Source organism: Heterodontus francisci, chromosome 31 (genome assembly GCF_036365525.1).
Source record: "Heterodontus francisci isolate sHetFra1 chromosome 31, sHetFra1.hap1, whole genome shotgun sequence".
NCBI classification, from domain to species: Eukaryota; Metazoa; Chordata; class Chondrichthyes; order Heterodontiformes; family Heterodontidae; genus Heterodontus; species Heterodontus francisci.
This window is the reverse complement of record NC_090401.1, coordinates 60520871-60537240: the sequence shown is the minus strand read 5'-3', so window position 1 is coordinate 60537240 and position 16370 is coordinate 60520871. Positions and strand designations below refer to the sequence as shown.

At 39.2% G+C, this 16370-nt stretch overlaps 1 protein-coding gene across 12 annotated transcripts in view; it reads left to right on the top strand.

Moving 5' to 3' along the window:
- yrk (Yes-related kinase) overlaps positions 1–16370 on the top strand; it is a 334423-nt gene that overhangs the window by 298212 nt on the left and 19841 nt on the right. For 10 of the 12 annotated variants that reach the window (XM_068011741.1, XM_068011737.1, XM_068011738.1 and 7 more), the window contains 2 exons: positions 4647–4826; positions 13040–13116. In XM_068011741.1, coding sequence (XP_067867842.1) covers positions 4647–4826; positions 13040–13116 — 257 coding nt within the window. Of the gene's footprint in view, positions 1–1346; positions 1503–4646; positions 4827–13039; positions 13117–16370 lie in introns of all 12 variants that reach the window. The other 2 variants (XM_068011735.1, XM_068011745.1) reach the window with 1 other exon arrangement.

Sequence of the window (16370 nt, the reverse complement as noted above, 5' to 3'; positions counted from 1 at the left end):
AGAGGTTTGTCTTTGTCACATGAAACTATTGATTACCTTGTGGAAATAACACATTATTCTCTGAAATTGGATAAAACTGTCAATTTGAGCATTTGGAATCACCAAGTGATTTGGCCTTTGATAGAATCATACAAATTACAGCACAGGAGGAGATAATTCTAGCTAATCATCCGAGGTGATATAACTCCTTCATTTGAATTTATTTACTCTAAACCCATTTCCCTGTTCAATGCTCCACATCCTTTTCTACTCTCCCTGTTCAAATATTTATCCAGCTTCCATTTTAAATAACGTTATGTTCTCTGCTTTGATAGCCACTTGTGATCATCCATGTTCTAATAACTTTCTGTGGGGGAAAAAAGAAATCTTTGATCTGCCACCCAAATTTCACTATTTATCCTGATAAAACCTTTCATCATTTTATAAACCTCTATTAGATTATCACTTTAACTTCTCTTGTTCCAATTAAAAGTTTAAATTTTTTTAGCCTTCCTTCATTGCTACAATCTCTCATTTTTGCTATCATTCTACTGGCTCCCACTTGTATTCTTCTCTTTGCTTCAATATCCTGACTATAATAGGATGCCCAGAAGTGCAAAGAGTGCTTCAACTGTGGCCTATTCAATGTCTTGTACAAATTCTACATCACTTCTTCCCATTTGCATATTGGATACATTGTGAATGAGTCCAAGTTGGTTGAAGATACCAACAGACATTACTGCTCAGTAATATAGTTATACAGACTCTGCGAAGAAGTCCATTCAGGCAATCAGAGTACTGGTATAACTTAATAAGCATCCATCTGGAATGGTGCATTAATTGATAATGACTTCTTTGATATAATTAGGTTATTGGCAATGCAAATATTAATTATTATACTTGTATCAAAATTTCCAAACATTGGAATTGTCCTATGAGTGATACTAATCAATGTATTGACTGGTCTTCTGATGAAGCTTGTTTATTGTACCCTTTTCTAGTTCATTGATGCTCCAAATTGAAGCATTCAAATTCATATTTATGGTGAATTCTTCATGGCACTTCAAAAATATGCTGAAAAGCATTTTGCTTATTTGGTTGCTGTGCCTCTCTACAGTTAACCCTGTACCCTGTACAAACTTTAACAGGAGGCCTGAGGATAAACTTATCCTTACACAGATGGTTCCTTTTAGTCCTAAACCCATTAGCACTTGCAAACTGGCTCATACTTACACTGGAGTGAGTAAACTGAGAATAATCTGTTATCCAAAAGATGCCAATGTCAGCTGCAATAGTCGCAAGTCCTTTAGGCACTAATGCATGTGAACATGTTTACATCCTACCTCCATTGCATCCATTCCCTGCAGATCATACTGACGGTTTGTGCCATGTGTTAATCAAGGCTTGTCCGGGTGAGGCACCACAGACTCTAGGATTGGGTAAAGATGCATGGGAGATAAATCGGCAATCCCTGAGTTTGGACAAAAAACTTGGTCAGGGATGTTTCGGAGATGTGTTTATGGGTAAGGTGAAAAATCATTTTCCTGCTATTTTCTTTAAACAAAGACCCAGGAAGCAGTAGGAGTTACAAAGCTGGAGCCAAGCAACAGTCAGTGATACAATTTATAGATCACAAACAGAAATTGCTGCCAAGCCGTCAGTAATACTTGTACATTAACCTGTTAAACATCCCCTGCCTGCTGTTTCCATCATTTTGTTAATTTGACTTTTCTATAATAAACAACTGGATTAATCCTCTCCTATGTAGTGTAATAGTGCGTAGATATAAATATATTCTTCATCTACCTCTGTGAGTAGTTCTTAGATTAATAACAGCTCACGTTCCATTTATACCAGAGTTTTGAAGTCACATTTTAGCCCAAAAAAAGTATCTTGAAGTATCCAAACCATTTACTCAAATTACTAGTTTATAAAGACACAAGGAACAGAGTGTAACAGTTCCCTGAAACTAATAACCAAAGAGCCTGAGATAATGTAAATATTCTGAGATTGATGCATCTTAACCAACAGAATGTGACATTTATTTAAATGCTAAGGTTTGAGCATAAAATATTTACCCTCTAGAGCTTTAAATAAAGGATAATTTTGGTTTCGTATGTAATACAATTGCCCCTAAAATGGCTTAAAAGTAGTAAATTTTAATTGCAGTTTTACAATGTACTATCAATTGCAAGAGATTAAAAAATTTCTCTGCGTATATAGATTATAGAACAATTCATTATTCATAAGCTGATTTTTGACATTTCTGTTTTTAAATGTAGTCTAAATTGGCAGGATTAAACTAATTTGTAGTTTATCTTCATACAAGATTCACCTCATGAATCCTAAATGAATTCTAACCTCATTGTCTCTCAATAAATCATGCACATGGCATGGTTAATAATATTTACAACCACAAACAGTGGACTGGACTTATTTTTACTTAATCTGGAAATTTACTCTGCTCCTCCCTTGAATGGACTGGTACATGGTGGATATGATTTCACAAGAATTAGCAGCTCTCTGCTTTCCCACCCAGAGAGAGTCAGCTGACTGCCTGACCATAGACGCCATGGCAGCTGAGCAATCCCACCCCTACCCAACATCCACTAGCAACCTCCTATGGGGGTCACTGGATAGTGATCAGGAACTGAATTTTCCCTTCCCTAACTTGTCCACTGAGGCCAATGTCGTAGCCAAGCCATTGCTTCCACTGAGATTTGTAAGCTCAACACAAACCAGGAATCAAACCTAGTATTACACTGGTCTTTATGACTTAACACCAAACTAAAGCTAATGACAGATTTATCCATTAAACTATCATGGGATGCTAACACTCTGAAAATTAAGAAACACATTTCTATGTGTGGGATGTTTGGGATTCAAAATCAAATAATTTACTGCTGATCCAGTTTCCAGCCACATGAACCATATGAAGATGGTCATTCCCAACAACAAAGACCATGTTACCTTTAACATAGACAAACATCCCAAGTCACTTCATAGGTGCATTATCAAAACCATTTGACACCGAGCCACATAAGGATACATTAGGGCAAAGAGTTTGACTCTAAGTATCGTCTTAAGGTGCATTTCAGAATTGTGGTAATTTTTACCTGCACTGAAGAGAACTCATTTTTATTCCGTGGCAGTTACACAGTAAAGGTCCCTCTGGATTTACAATGACATTGCAAGATGTCATTAATATGAAACAAATTAACACAGGTGCTTTTGAAGGGTAAAAATTTATTTTTTCTTGATAGTAAAGGTGGAAGTTGCTTATACTTTGGCTATTGTATGAAATGTTTTAATTCCCAACCACCTCAACATTACAGATTGAGCAAAGGGAAAACAACATCCTCTCAATTATAAAAGATGCAGTTTATAATCTAATTCCAGAAAAACCTCTTTATAGCAGAAGGATCTTCCTTTTATCTTTATTATATGTAAATCCTTAAAAGTCTAATTTTTTCCAACTCCCATTTTACAGTTACTACTGCAATTTCACAGTAAGATGAGCTTTTAAAAGTATATTTAATATGAAGGATTAATTGTCCTTTCCAACTTTCCCTAAACTTAGCTTTCTATAAAGTAATCACAGCAGCTAAAAGCAGGATCTAAAACATCCACTGACTTTCAGATTTAGCAAGAGCAAATTCCACTGATTTTAAAATCCTAGGCCTTGAAATTGTGCCACAAGTGATGACCATCTGAACTTTACAACAACTACTTTGGTTTATATAGCACCTTTAATATAGTACAACATCTCAGGGCGCTTCACAAGAGTGTTGTAAATCAGAATTTGACATCAAATCACATTAGGGCAGATGATCAAAAGGTTGGTCAAAAAGGTAGGTTTTCAGGGGTGTCTTAAAGGAGGAAAAAGTTTTAGTGAGGCAGCAACATTTAGGGAAGGAATGTCCAAGCTTAGGGCCTTGGCAGCTGAAGGTGCAGCTGCCAATGCTGGATCAATTTCAACAACAGAGATGCTAAGGAGGCCAGAATTAGATGAGCTCAGATATGTCGGAGGGTCGTGGGCTGGAGGAGATTACAGAGATAGGGAGGGATGAGGACATGGAGGGATTTGAAAATACGGATGAAAAATTTAAAATTGAGGTGTTGCTTAACTGGGAGTTAATGTAGGTCAGCGAGCACAGGGGGTGATGGGTGAATGGGACTTGGTGCGAGTTAGGACACAGGCAGTAGAGTTTTGGATGAGCTCAAGTTTATAGAGTATGGAAGATGGGAGGTGGGTCAGGAGCATGTTGCAATAGTGAAGTCTAGAGGTAACAAAGGCGTTGATTAAGGGACAAATCTAACCCAACCTGCCCTACAGGAAGTTAAAATCAGCTGGATCACATGCTGCCAAGCTCTTTTCTCTCTCTCTGGAGACAGTAGCACATTTATTTTAAACAGCATCAATTCCAGGCTTTAATTAGTTGGATTAGTGAAATCTAACTGAGTAAAATTGGACAGTATAATGAATATTTCAATAGGAGAGGGTTAATGCGTTTTCCAGTTTCACATTCTAGTAATAGATGCATGACAGATCATTCCTTCACATTAATGTCCTCATGTCCCTCCATCATTTCGCATTGTGTCTAATGTCAATAGTTCTTTGTGGATGATTTGGTTTTGTTGGTGTTCTTTCCACTGGCTGGCTTTAGGTACATGGAACGGCACGACTAAGGTTGCAGTGAAGACTCTGAAACCTGGCACCATGTCACCTGAGGCTTTTCTTGAGGAAGCCCAAATAATGAAGAGGCTCAGACATGACAAATTGGTTCAGCTGTATGCAGTGGTGTCTGAGGAACCCATCTACATTGTCACAGAATTCATGACTCAAGGTAAAGTAGCCTTTCTAGCAGTCGAGTTTTTATCTTTTATATCATCAGTTGTTTAAAATATGTCATTTGCAGGAAATGCTCCTCGAAATCCCTGTCCTTCCAGCAGCATCTATAGTAGATAGTGCATAAAGTTAGCATCTCACTTACATTTGATACTGTTTGGCTTGTGTACCTTTCAATGTTAATTGGTATGTTATCTATAGTGTGTGCATGATGCGAAGCAGGTCAAGTTGTACGCTAACCACGGAAGAAGCATTAGACTGGATTACAGGATATGGCGTCTCAAAGAACTAATCGATTTACTTAACTGATGTCAGGTGGCATGCATTAGAGTGAGGGGAGCAGCTTAGTTTTCTAGTATATTGTTGGTCACCCCCATTTTGTTGAGGACTGATATCTCGAGCAGTGTCTTGCTGAAGTATTATTCTCAGTAATTCAGAGTGAAGTTAAACAGGTGTTTAACAAGTGGCAAGTTGATACACAAAGAAACCAAAATATAGTTCTATTATAATGGATCTTTTCAGTTGCTCTACAAATGGCTGAACCGTCAGACCTCCCAATAGCATTCTTTGGCTTTTTTACTGATATTTCAGTTCAAATTGGATACAGGCCCGACACACATCAGTAGCACATTGATCAAGGGCCCCAGGTGGAGGTCAGATAGGTTACAAATTGCTCCCCGGGCCAGTGTCTCAATTATATCAGCTATAGAAATTGGACTTTTTTCTCACAAGCATCACCAGTAATGTATTAATCCTCTTTAACACACACGAGCTCAGTATCAACAGTTACACCCGTGTACTTACTAGGATTTATCTTTTCTCAGGTATATGAGTAGTGTTTTCCTCAGAAATATATTTCTCATTGTATCCAGTGAATGAATTGGATCCAGATACAATTGTTATTCACCACAGAAACATCTGATATACTTGAATCACTAATCTTATAGATCAATGTTAAATCTCAGGAAAAATTATCAGGTAAATCCATGCAGCTGGGAAAATGTAACTGCAGCAATTTGTAAAACACTGATTTTTAGGCGGATCGGGTCATTCAAAACACCTCCCAAAAATAGTTTGAATATTGGAAACTCTGAAGATCCACTTTGCAACTCTTCAGACAGACATTGGATTTATCTTTTCAAATCGTGTAATCTTTACCTTTAATTAGATTTACATACCAGTTACAAAAATTGTTGAATAAGTACAAATGTAAGATTTTGAGTCAATTTCAAACACCCTGTTTAATGCCAGCTGCGAAACAGTAGATCTTCTGCTGATTTGGAACTTGGTGTGCGAGGTCTCTTGATACTCAAGCCAGGCATTTTTGCCTGGAGTTTCCACTCCGTTCACAGGGCTGGATTTTAAGAGCCAGCCGCTGATCTCGGCGGCAAGCTCAAGAAATGGCGGCCTGCTCGCGCGGGCCACATGCTGAAGAGCCGCCGCGATCTCCCGCGTGGTGTCTCATTTAAATAGCCGGGGCAGCCTGCACCCCCAATCACATGGAGGGGGTGGGCTGCCCCTCCCCAGCAATGGCGTCAGCTGCCTGTGCTCAGGCGCTGGTGCCATTTTTAAAGAGCAGCCATTCCTGCCGGATCATTTAAATTTTTAAAAAGGTATGCCCCCAAAAAATATACAATAAATAAATCCCCCAATAACATTTACATTAATTATTTGCCCTTCTCCCCCCCCCCCCCACATACCACTTACCTTTTAAATGTGACCTTCCACCCCAGACTGCACAAAGTTTAGAGTTCATCCCCTACACCCATTAAGTTTATTTGACCCCGTCTTCCCGCCACCCACAAAAAATATTAACTCCTCCCCCTCCCCACCAGTGTCATGCCATCTTTCCCCGGATGGGAATGAAAGGCACGGGAGTGCCGGCCACCATGCTGAAGATCGCAGCGAGCCGGGAAGATTGAAGTTAAGTCCATTTAATCTGTCCGGACATCGAGGTCCATGGCGGGCTTCCTCCGGACCAATCTTCAGGTACCCCCACCCCACCACGGATCACAACGTTGGGGGGACAACAAGATCCAGCCCAACGTGTGAGATTACCACCAAAAGTGACTTTACTGTGGCAACTGTTTTCCATTGTTGTTTTCAATGTAAAAGGGAAGAAGAGGGCGAGAACATGTATACACCCCCGTGATACTGTATCACTCACATATACACTCTCATGATACTGTATCGCTCACATATACACCCCCGTGATACTGTATCACTCACATATACACTCTCATGATACTGTATCGCTCACATATACACTCTCATGATACTGTATCGCTCACATATACACTCTCGTGATACTGTATCGCTCACATATACACTCTCGTGATACTGTATCACGCACATATACACTCCCGTGATACTGTATCACGCACATATACACTCCCGTGATACTGTATCACTCACATATACACTCTCGTGATATTGTATCACTCACATATACACTCTCGTGATACTGTATCGCTCACATATACACTCTCGTGATACTGTATCACGCACATATACACTCCCGTGATACTGTATCATTCACATATACACTCTCGTGATACTGTATCATGCCTCTAGGTAAGATTGTGAATTTGGTTTCTAATAAACCAGGCAGTAATGTAGATGTGCAGTTATCTGTGCCCAATCCCATTTTCTGTGCAAAATGCAGTACATTACGTTTTATTCCACAATGTGAGAAATAATTTCAATCAATAATTAAGGTGTAAGGGTATCAGAACATAAGAAACTTAAGAAATTGGAACAGGAGGAGGTCATATACCGCACAGGCCTGCTCTGCCATTTAATAAGATCATCGCTGTTCCTCAATCCCAATTCCCATATCCCTCGTGTTAGATTTCAAAAATCTATCAATCTCAATCTGGAATAGAGAAGGTGCAAAGAAGGTTTACCAGGATATTACCAGGATCGAGGAGCTTCATTTATGAAAAAAGGCTGGAAAATTAGGACTGTTCTGCTTGGAACAGAGAAAAATAAGAGGTGACCTAATAGAGATTTTCAAGCTGAGGAGAGGTTTTGGATAGAATAGATCAGAGAAAAACGATTCCCTCTGGCGCGTAGGTCAATAACTCACTGTCATGGGTTCAAAATCATTGGAATCAGATCTAGAGGGAAAATGAGGAGGAGTCTTTTCACTCAGAGAGTTGTCCGAATCTATAATACTCTACCTGAAAAGGTGGTGGAAGCTGATTCCATCGAAAATTTTAAAATAAAGTTGGACAGGTACTTGAGGATGAGGAAATTACAGGTTTACAGACAAAAAGTGGAGGTTTAGGACTATGATTGACTGATCTTTCAAAGAGCCAGCACAGGAACAATGGGCCAAATGGCCTCTATTAAGGACAGGTGGTAAGTGGTGTGGGTATCTCCACTTCTGACCTCCCAACTGATTGCAATAGTGTTTTGTTAAAAATGGTGTGTTAGTCCCTGAGTGTTTTAGGGTCAAATAAACAGGGAAATGACAGGTTTTCTTGTTGGTTTAAAAAAGAAAGTTATTTTTTTATTAAACAGCAAAACCAGAATTGTTTGCAAGCTTCACCCACTCACACATTCACACACATATGCACACATAAAGATGGATAGATGGAGAGAAAAAAGAATGCAGTTAAAGTCTGAAGTGATTTAAGAGTTCAAGATGCACAGAAACTTGTTGAATCTTCTCAAAAGGGAAGTCTTTTGAATGGTGCAGGCCTGGATATTTGCAGTCATGAACTTGCTGAGATGTTGTAGATTTCTGGTGGTCAAAACTTCAGTCCAAAGGCAGTTGTCACTTTATAAGTTCTCTGCTGCAGCAAGTTGAAGTATAGTATCAGCAGCAGGATTTCTTCCTTGTGCTTGACCGATCTCGCAGCCTTTGGCTGGAACTGGCTTTCTGTGGTCTTTTCTTAATATACCCTCTCTCTCTAGAGGACTACCTTTTTAAGGTAAAAATCCATCATATTTGAGTTTCTGTCAGGTGACACAGGGCCCTCTACCCTGGTGTGACCACACAATGGTCCTGAATATGGAAACCATTGCTATTTTGGTGTCTGGATGGGAACCATTCAGTTACAATGGTGCCACTTTACAACCCATTCATCTGGGATTGGGCTGTGGAGTCAGTCTGTCTTACAGAACCTTTGTAAGTCACATTCCTATAGGTTGGAGTCACTAACATGTAATGGGCTCCTTTCAATTTCAGTGGGTTTTCCCCAGAGCTAATTCACATGCAGTTAATGAGTTTCATCTTTGCAGACAAGCTTGTTGATTGCCTGTACAGGAGGGGTCACCTGATCGCTACTCCATTTTGTCTGTGGTACGGATGTGTCCATTTTCTTATGGTTCAGTTAGTTGACTTTTTATTGTCGTAATTCCTCCAGTTCACAAATAGCACTATATAAGTGTTGTCGATTGATCATTTACAGAAAGTGACTAAATAGGCTGACTGAAGAATCCCATGACATTTATTCAGGTACAAGCATTTCTGGAAGGATGTCAGACAGCAATAGGTCTGTGTAATGCATCTGTTCAATCCCACAGAATCTAGTCAGGAGATTGTTAGGTTCACAAATGACATGGTAGACATGTTAGAATGTCAGTCAACACAGATAATAGCAGAGACTAAAGAGGAACACACACAAAGGAAAATGAACATCACTTCTGTGCCATATCAGTAGGAGCAGTACCTGTTTACTTGTGTAAATGACATTAATTTCTATGTATGCCTTATAATGGCAACCATTAAAAATATTGGGAGCTAAGGCCACTTTACCTATAATATATGCCCCATGTCACTTGTAAAATGAAAAAATACAGATTCTTATCCATTAATGGAATTTATGGAGTGTGATGAACTCCGTCCTCTTTACCCTGATTATTTTTCCTATTGATTCATGAGATGTGGGTGTCACTGGCAAGGCCAGCATTTATTGCCCATCCCTAATTGCACTTGAGAAGGCTGTGGTGAGTCACTTTCTTACATACAACTGAGTGGCTTGCTAGGCTGTTTCAGAGGGCAGTTATTGCTGTGGATCTGGAGTCACATCTAAGCCAGACTGGGAAAGGACAGCAGCTTTTTCTTTTACCCCTCAAGGACATTTTTGAACCAGATGGGTTTTAATGACAACCCAGTAGTTTCATGATCACCGTGATGCTTTTTTAATTCCAGATTTATTTAATTAACTGAATTCAACTGCTTTGGTGAGATTTGAACTTCTGTCTGCAGCCTCTGGATTACTGTTCCAGTAACAGCCAAAATGCTATTGTATCCACTAAGTAATTCTAAGATATTGAAAGGAGAAAAATCCTCTATTTTAATCAATTGCAAGACTCCATGAACAATTTGCAACCTACTTGTATCTAAAATTATTCTCATGGAAACTGAATAGTTTTCTCCAGAATTGATGACTAGTATTGATCCTGCATACAACATGACTTTGAAAACTGCACATGGAAAAAAAAAAGCAATATTTCCACAAAATAAATATAGCTGGAAACAGACGATGAGTCACCTAGTTAAGTAAGACTTCTCAATTTCTCAAACTATTCACTCCTGCCCTAATAGAGATGCTGCAGTACTCATAGAGCTGTTTAGTTAACACTGCATAAAATATTGTACACGGAAGCAAAATACAGAGCTGTCTCTGCATTTGTCTTTGGAATTGGTTTATTCTGACTGGCACAGGATGAAAAATGCTTTAAATAAATAGATTCATAGGAGGTCATTTTATCTTTTGGTGTCAGTGCAGAACAGGAGACATTTAAGATAATTGGTGGAAAAAAACAGGGGGAGATGAGAATTTTTTTTAACACAACGTGCTGTTATGAACTGGAATGCATTGCTTGTAAGGACGATGGAAGCAGATTCACTAGTAATTTCCAAAAGGGAATTGGATAAATACTTGAAGGAGAATAATTTGCAGGATTATGGGGAAAAAGCAGTAAAGTAGGACTAGTTGGATAGATCTTTGAAAGGGTTGGCATGATGCACCAAGCTGCCTCCTTCTGTGCTGTATAATTCTATGATTCTTCTATATCAGTTGGCTCTTAATACCTGCCGCCAATAACTTCAATAGACAGAAGACAGAGTAGGTTGTACAATGGGCAGCGGAACTGATATTGCCCAAATTACACCACTGCTAGAAGTTCAATCAAAGCTAACACTCCAGCGCAGTACTGAGGGAGTGCTGCACTGTTGGAGGTGCCATCTTTCATGTGAGACGTTAAACCGAGGCCCAGTCTGCCCTCTCAGGGGGATGTAAAAGATTCCATGGCACTATTTTGAAGAAGAGCAAGGGAGTTCTCCTCAGTGTCCTGGCCAATATTTATTTATTTATTTTTTTTAAAAATTGATTCATGGGATGTGGGTGTCACTGGCTATGCCAGCATTTATTGCCCATCCCTAATTGCCCTTGAGAAGTTGGTGGTGAGCTGCCTTCTTGAACCGCTGCAGTCCATTTGAGGTAGGTAGACCCACAGTGCTGTTAGGAAGGGAGTTCCAGGATTTTGACCCAGCGACAGTGAAGGAACAGTGATATAGTTCCAAGTCAGGATGGTGTGTGACTTGGAGGGGAACTTGCAGGTGGTGGTGTTCCCATGTATTTGCTGCCCTCGTCCTTCTAGTTGGTAGAGGTCGCGGGTTTGGAAGGTGCTGTCTAAGGAGCCGTGGTGCATTGCTGCAGTGCATCTTGTAGATGGTACACACTGCTGCTACTGTGCGTCGGTGGTGGAGGGAGTGAATATTTTTAGATGGTGTGCCAATCAAGCGGGCTGCTTTGTCCTGGATGGTGTCGAGCTTCTTGAGTGTTGTTGGAGCTGCACCCATCCAGGCAAGTGGAGAGTATTCCATCACACTCCATTTATCCCTCGATCAAATCACTAAAACAGATTATCTAGTCATTATCAAATTGCTGTTTGTGGGAACTTGGGGCTGAATTTTATGGGCCCCCTCAGGACAGTTAAATGCCTGTCCGCTGTGAGATAGTACTGGGGGTCTGATGGAGGGCTGAGGCGGGATCTCTCCACACCTCCTGGCCTGCTGCCGTGACCCCTGTCTTCAAAACAAAATTCTGCCCTTGCTGTGAGCAAATTGGCTGCCATGTTTCCTACATTACAACAGGGGTGACATCTCAAAAAGTACTTTATTGGCTGAAAAGCGCTTTGAAACATCCATTAGTAGTGAAAACCATGATAGAAATGCAAGTCTTCCTTTTTTCTTTTTAAAATTACCCCAATTCTGTCTGAAAATTGTTGTTCTAAGGATTGGAAAGAATGATTTTTACAGACAAATAGATCCCTTTGCCGTCAGTGTTGAAGAACCTGCCAAATCCTGGTATTTCCCACCTACTCATGTCACAAAGGGGTCACTTGCTCTCGTTTCTGCATCATGGTACAAGATTTCAAATGCCCAGTACACATCTATATGAAAACAATTGCAAAACTCATACTGCACAATATCTCTTTCTCAGGTCTTATGACGGGCAATTATACCTGTTGAAAATTAAAACGCGTTGCCTTCTGTTTAATGTTCTGTATTTTATTACGTTGTTCTGTTAAAATCACAATCGGAATTGACTCATAAATTCTGGTTGCAAAATCTGGCTCTTTGCATAAGTCGTAAACCTATTGATCTGATTTAACACTGACATTTAGGATAAACACTGTAAACTGAATAAAGAACGCAGCAGCTTTGAATATGGAGAATGAAAATGAGTTGTGTGCATGTGTGTGCGTGTGTGTGTGTAGTTATATGTATGTATAAAGTCTATTATTGCAGATAAAGTCAAATACCTAATTTTACTTGGCATATATGCCTCATCTGATTATAAACCATTAAAATCCATTCTATTATAGAAGTGATAAGGCTAATAACATCTAATATGTGACAACACTTTCAAATGGAATATTAGAACATCTGACATAACTAGGATTCTTTGGAAATCATACAAGCAACATGTTGTAATGAGGGGTGTTTTCAAACTGTTCCTTTTAATTAGAAAAATAAGGAAGAAATTAATAAAGCATAAAACCAGATCAATATGGACTAAATGGCAACAATATATCAGCTTGCTAAAGTATCAAAGAGTGGTCAAATACCTAATGCATTAGTACCATCAGACTAGAGGGATAAAGTAAAAAGAAATGAAGTCATGATCTGCATCATCAAGCTTCAAAAGTTTAATTTCTAAGTTATTGCTGATTTTCTCATTTCCTTGTCAGGAAGCTTGCTTGATTTCCTAAAGGATGGTGATGGAAGGATATTAAAACTACCCCAGCTGGTTGACATGGCAGCACAGGTACTGCAAATGGGTTTCCTAATCTTCGAAGATCAGCATTTTATCCGTTTGATTTTTGTTGTCTTACGTTTTTAGATGTTAGGTGATTTTGTTTTTATGACGGTGCTATAAGGTGGATCGGTCTCCAGTTAAATGTATTTATAAGCACATAACAATAGATGGTACTAGACATATTCAGACCAACGCTGCATGCTAAAAAGTTGAGGATGTATTTATGAAGCAAATAAACATTAAGTAGCATAAGTAACAGGTACACACTATTATAGAAAGCTGAAGAAACAGAAGAGGGAATATTTCCAAAAGGACATTATCCTGTAGAATTTTGGAAGACTAGCAGTGTTGTGAACAAGAGCAGGGGAGTTCTCCCCAGTGTTCTGGCAAATATTTATCCCTTAACCAACACCGAAAAACTGATTATCGGGTCTCTATCACATTGCTGTTTGTGGGAGCTTGCTGTGTGAAAATTGACTACTTTGTTTCCTACATTACAACAGTGACTGTATTTCAAAAGTAAAGCACTTGAGGATGTCCTGAGGTCCTGAAAGGCATTATATAAATGCAAGTTCTAATATGTGTTACAAGAAGAGCTGAGGAATGTGGTAATCTATAGCTTTGGGCAACTTTAATGTTTAGTCATTGCAAAGTTAGCTAGTCCTTATTAGTGAGTTTACTATACTATGTTATGCTGATGATAGCCCTGACTTCAATAGCAGCCCAGAAGCCAAGATGATGATACTGCCTCCTGAGGGTCTGTGAATCACCAGATGTGATAGACTGCTGCCCCCTCAAGCAATAGTCTTCCCCCTTCTGCCATTTCCCCACCTGAACAGCAGAGGACCGATGTGTCCACTGGAATATTTGATTCTCTCAATCTAAACTTGTTCTGCTTTTGCTGAGTAGTTATCCAGCTCCTTTTGGAAAGAGTTAAGCAACACAACCTCAACTGTTTTTACTGGACATCTGTTGCATGTATTGAACTATTGCCTGGCAGGGAAAGTTTCTTTCAATCAGTAGACTCACTTGAGGCTTGTTAATTTTAAACCTTTAGTCTACTTCCATCAGCATCAGTGTGTACCTCCCAGCATTTTAAAGAGCTGGGTCATGCCTTCCTGCAGTCTTTCCTCCAAGGGTTTCTTGGCCCGTTCAGCCTGTGAAATGGACAGCCAGCCAGTTGTAATTAGCATTGAATGACAATGAAGCCCAAACCGTAATTACGGGGAAAAGGGGTTCTCTTCACTGGTGCTTATCTGCAATTTAATGACAATTTGTGGATCAAATCAGATTGATGCAGTTTTTGACCAATTGTAACTTGTTTACTTTCAATAAGCAGTAGGCAGAGTGTTTGAGTCACAGTCATTCCCTAGTGTGAAATTGTTGCAATATATTCATATTAGGATAATGCAATTAGAACTGTTTTGTGCTTGGCAGCTACAGTATGTAACCTTTCATGAAACCGTACCTAATGATAAAACTCAATGGACAGTTTCATAGCGCAAAACACAAGCCAGCCACACTAGTGTCACCCCATCCTGAATATATTGCAGGAAGAATTAGTCGTGCCTTTTTGGAGCAGCTTATTTTTTGAAGAAGTGATGTTATTTGCTTGATTGCTGTGCCATTAAACCTTATTGGGAAATGAACGTATTAACAAACTCTTTCAATTAATATTTTTTAATGGAGTTGAGCTAGGACCAATTGTTCCCTTTTTGTGGATGAATTTGGATCCTGGGAACTATAAACTAGTGAACTTAACTATAGTTATATTAGAGATATTATACAAGATGTCATAAAGAAACACTCACAGATTATTGCAGTTATGTAGGGATACTCAGCGCAGGTCATACCTCACTAACTTGAGGATGTTACTGAAACAGTGGACAGAAGAAGTTCTAATGAAAGGTCACAGACCTGAAACATTAACTCTGTTTCTCTCTCCACAGATGCTGCCAGATCTGCTGAGTATTTCCAGCACTTTCTGTTTTTATTTCAGATTTCCATTATCCGCAGTATTTTGCATTTATCATTATGATGGAAGAAGTTCGATGGATACCGTCTACCTGGATTTTTTGAATGCCTTAAATGCTCATCAGAAAAATAAAATAGATATAATGATATTATGAGTGAAATAGCAGGATAGATTGGGAGTTGGCTTAAACCGTGTAAGGATACCAGTTATAAAGAGGAATGGTTCAGATTGGGGCATGTTTACAAATGGAGTACTGGGGCTGCATGCTGGAGATTTTACTGTTCAATTATTGTGAGTCCCACAATTAAATTCATGAATGATGCAGGAATGTGTAAAAGCGTTGGAAAAATGAGGAGATAGGTTGTAAACTGATTTTATATAGGCTAAATGGATAGGCTATTAAATGAAAAATTCCACTTAAAAGGTGCATAGAGGGCCAACAATGCATGATGTGTCTATTCCATGTATGGGTGCCGGTTTAAAGTCACAGAGTGGGAAATAGGAAAAGCAAATAAAGTTCCGATAAATCTTGTTACATCAATAAAATAGAAAACAAAAAGTATAATACTTAGTTGATAGAAGGCTTTAGTTTGTTTGTGCTTAGAATATTGAGTCTAATTGTTGATGGATATTGAGGGCTCTGGAAAAGGTGCATAGGAGGGTAGAAAGCATCTTAAGACACTTAAGACACTTTGTAACATGGGCAGCCTTAGAGAGTTAATGTATTGACTTGGCTGAAAATTCAGCACAGGGCAGCTATAATGTAGATGTTTAAAATGAGTAAAAGTTTGAATATATTTGTAGATAAGATTCTTAAAATGAATATCGGAGGGTCATTTGAATTGGAGCATATGGTGAAGGGAGCGAAGTTAGTTATTTTTGCCTAGCAATTTGTCATGGGTATCCATGATATCCTGCAGTTTACTTCATTGCCTTGGAGTTGGGAAGGCATTTTCAGTTTTCTGTGAAAATTGGTCACAGTTTTTCTTCCCGTACGTGTGCCTGTTCCCCAAAGCCCCCTCAACCCCTCCCCACTGCACGCACTCCCAGGAGTTAGCATTACAAGTCATTAGCATTACTAGTCTTTAGGAGTACTAATTAGCATTACTAGTCGTTTCAAAAGCAAGTGCAAGAGATTCCATGTCTGTTGGGTAGGATGAGAACCAGTGTGTCTGTCTATTTTCTTGCATCTCCTTTTGTATGTTCATATATTTATTAAGGTGTCAGCTGCCACTTCTGGAGAATGGGACATTTTCCACCTTGTGCATTCTGTGTTCAATGTCAAACA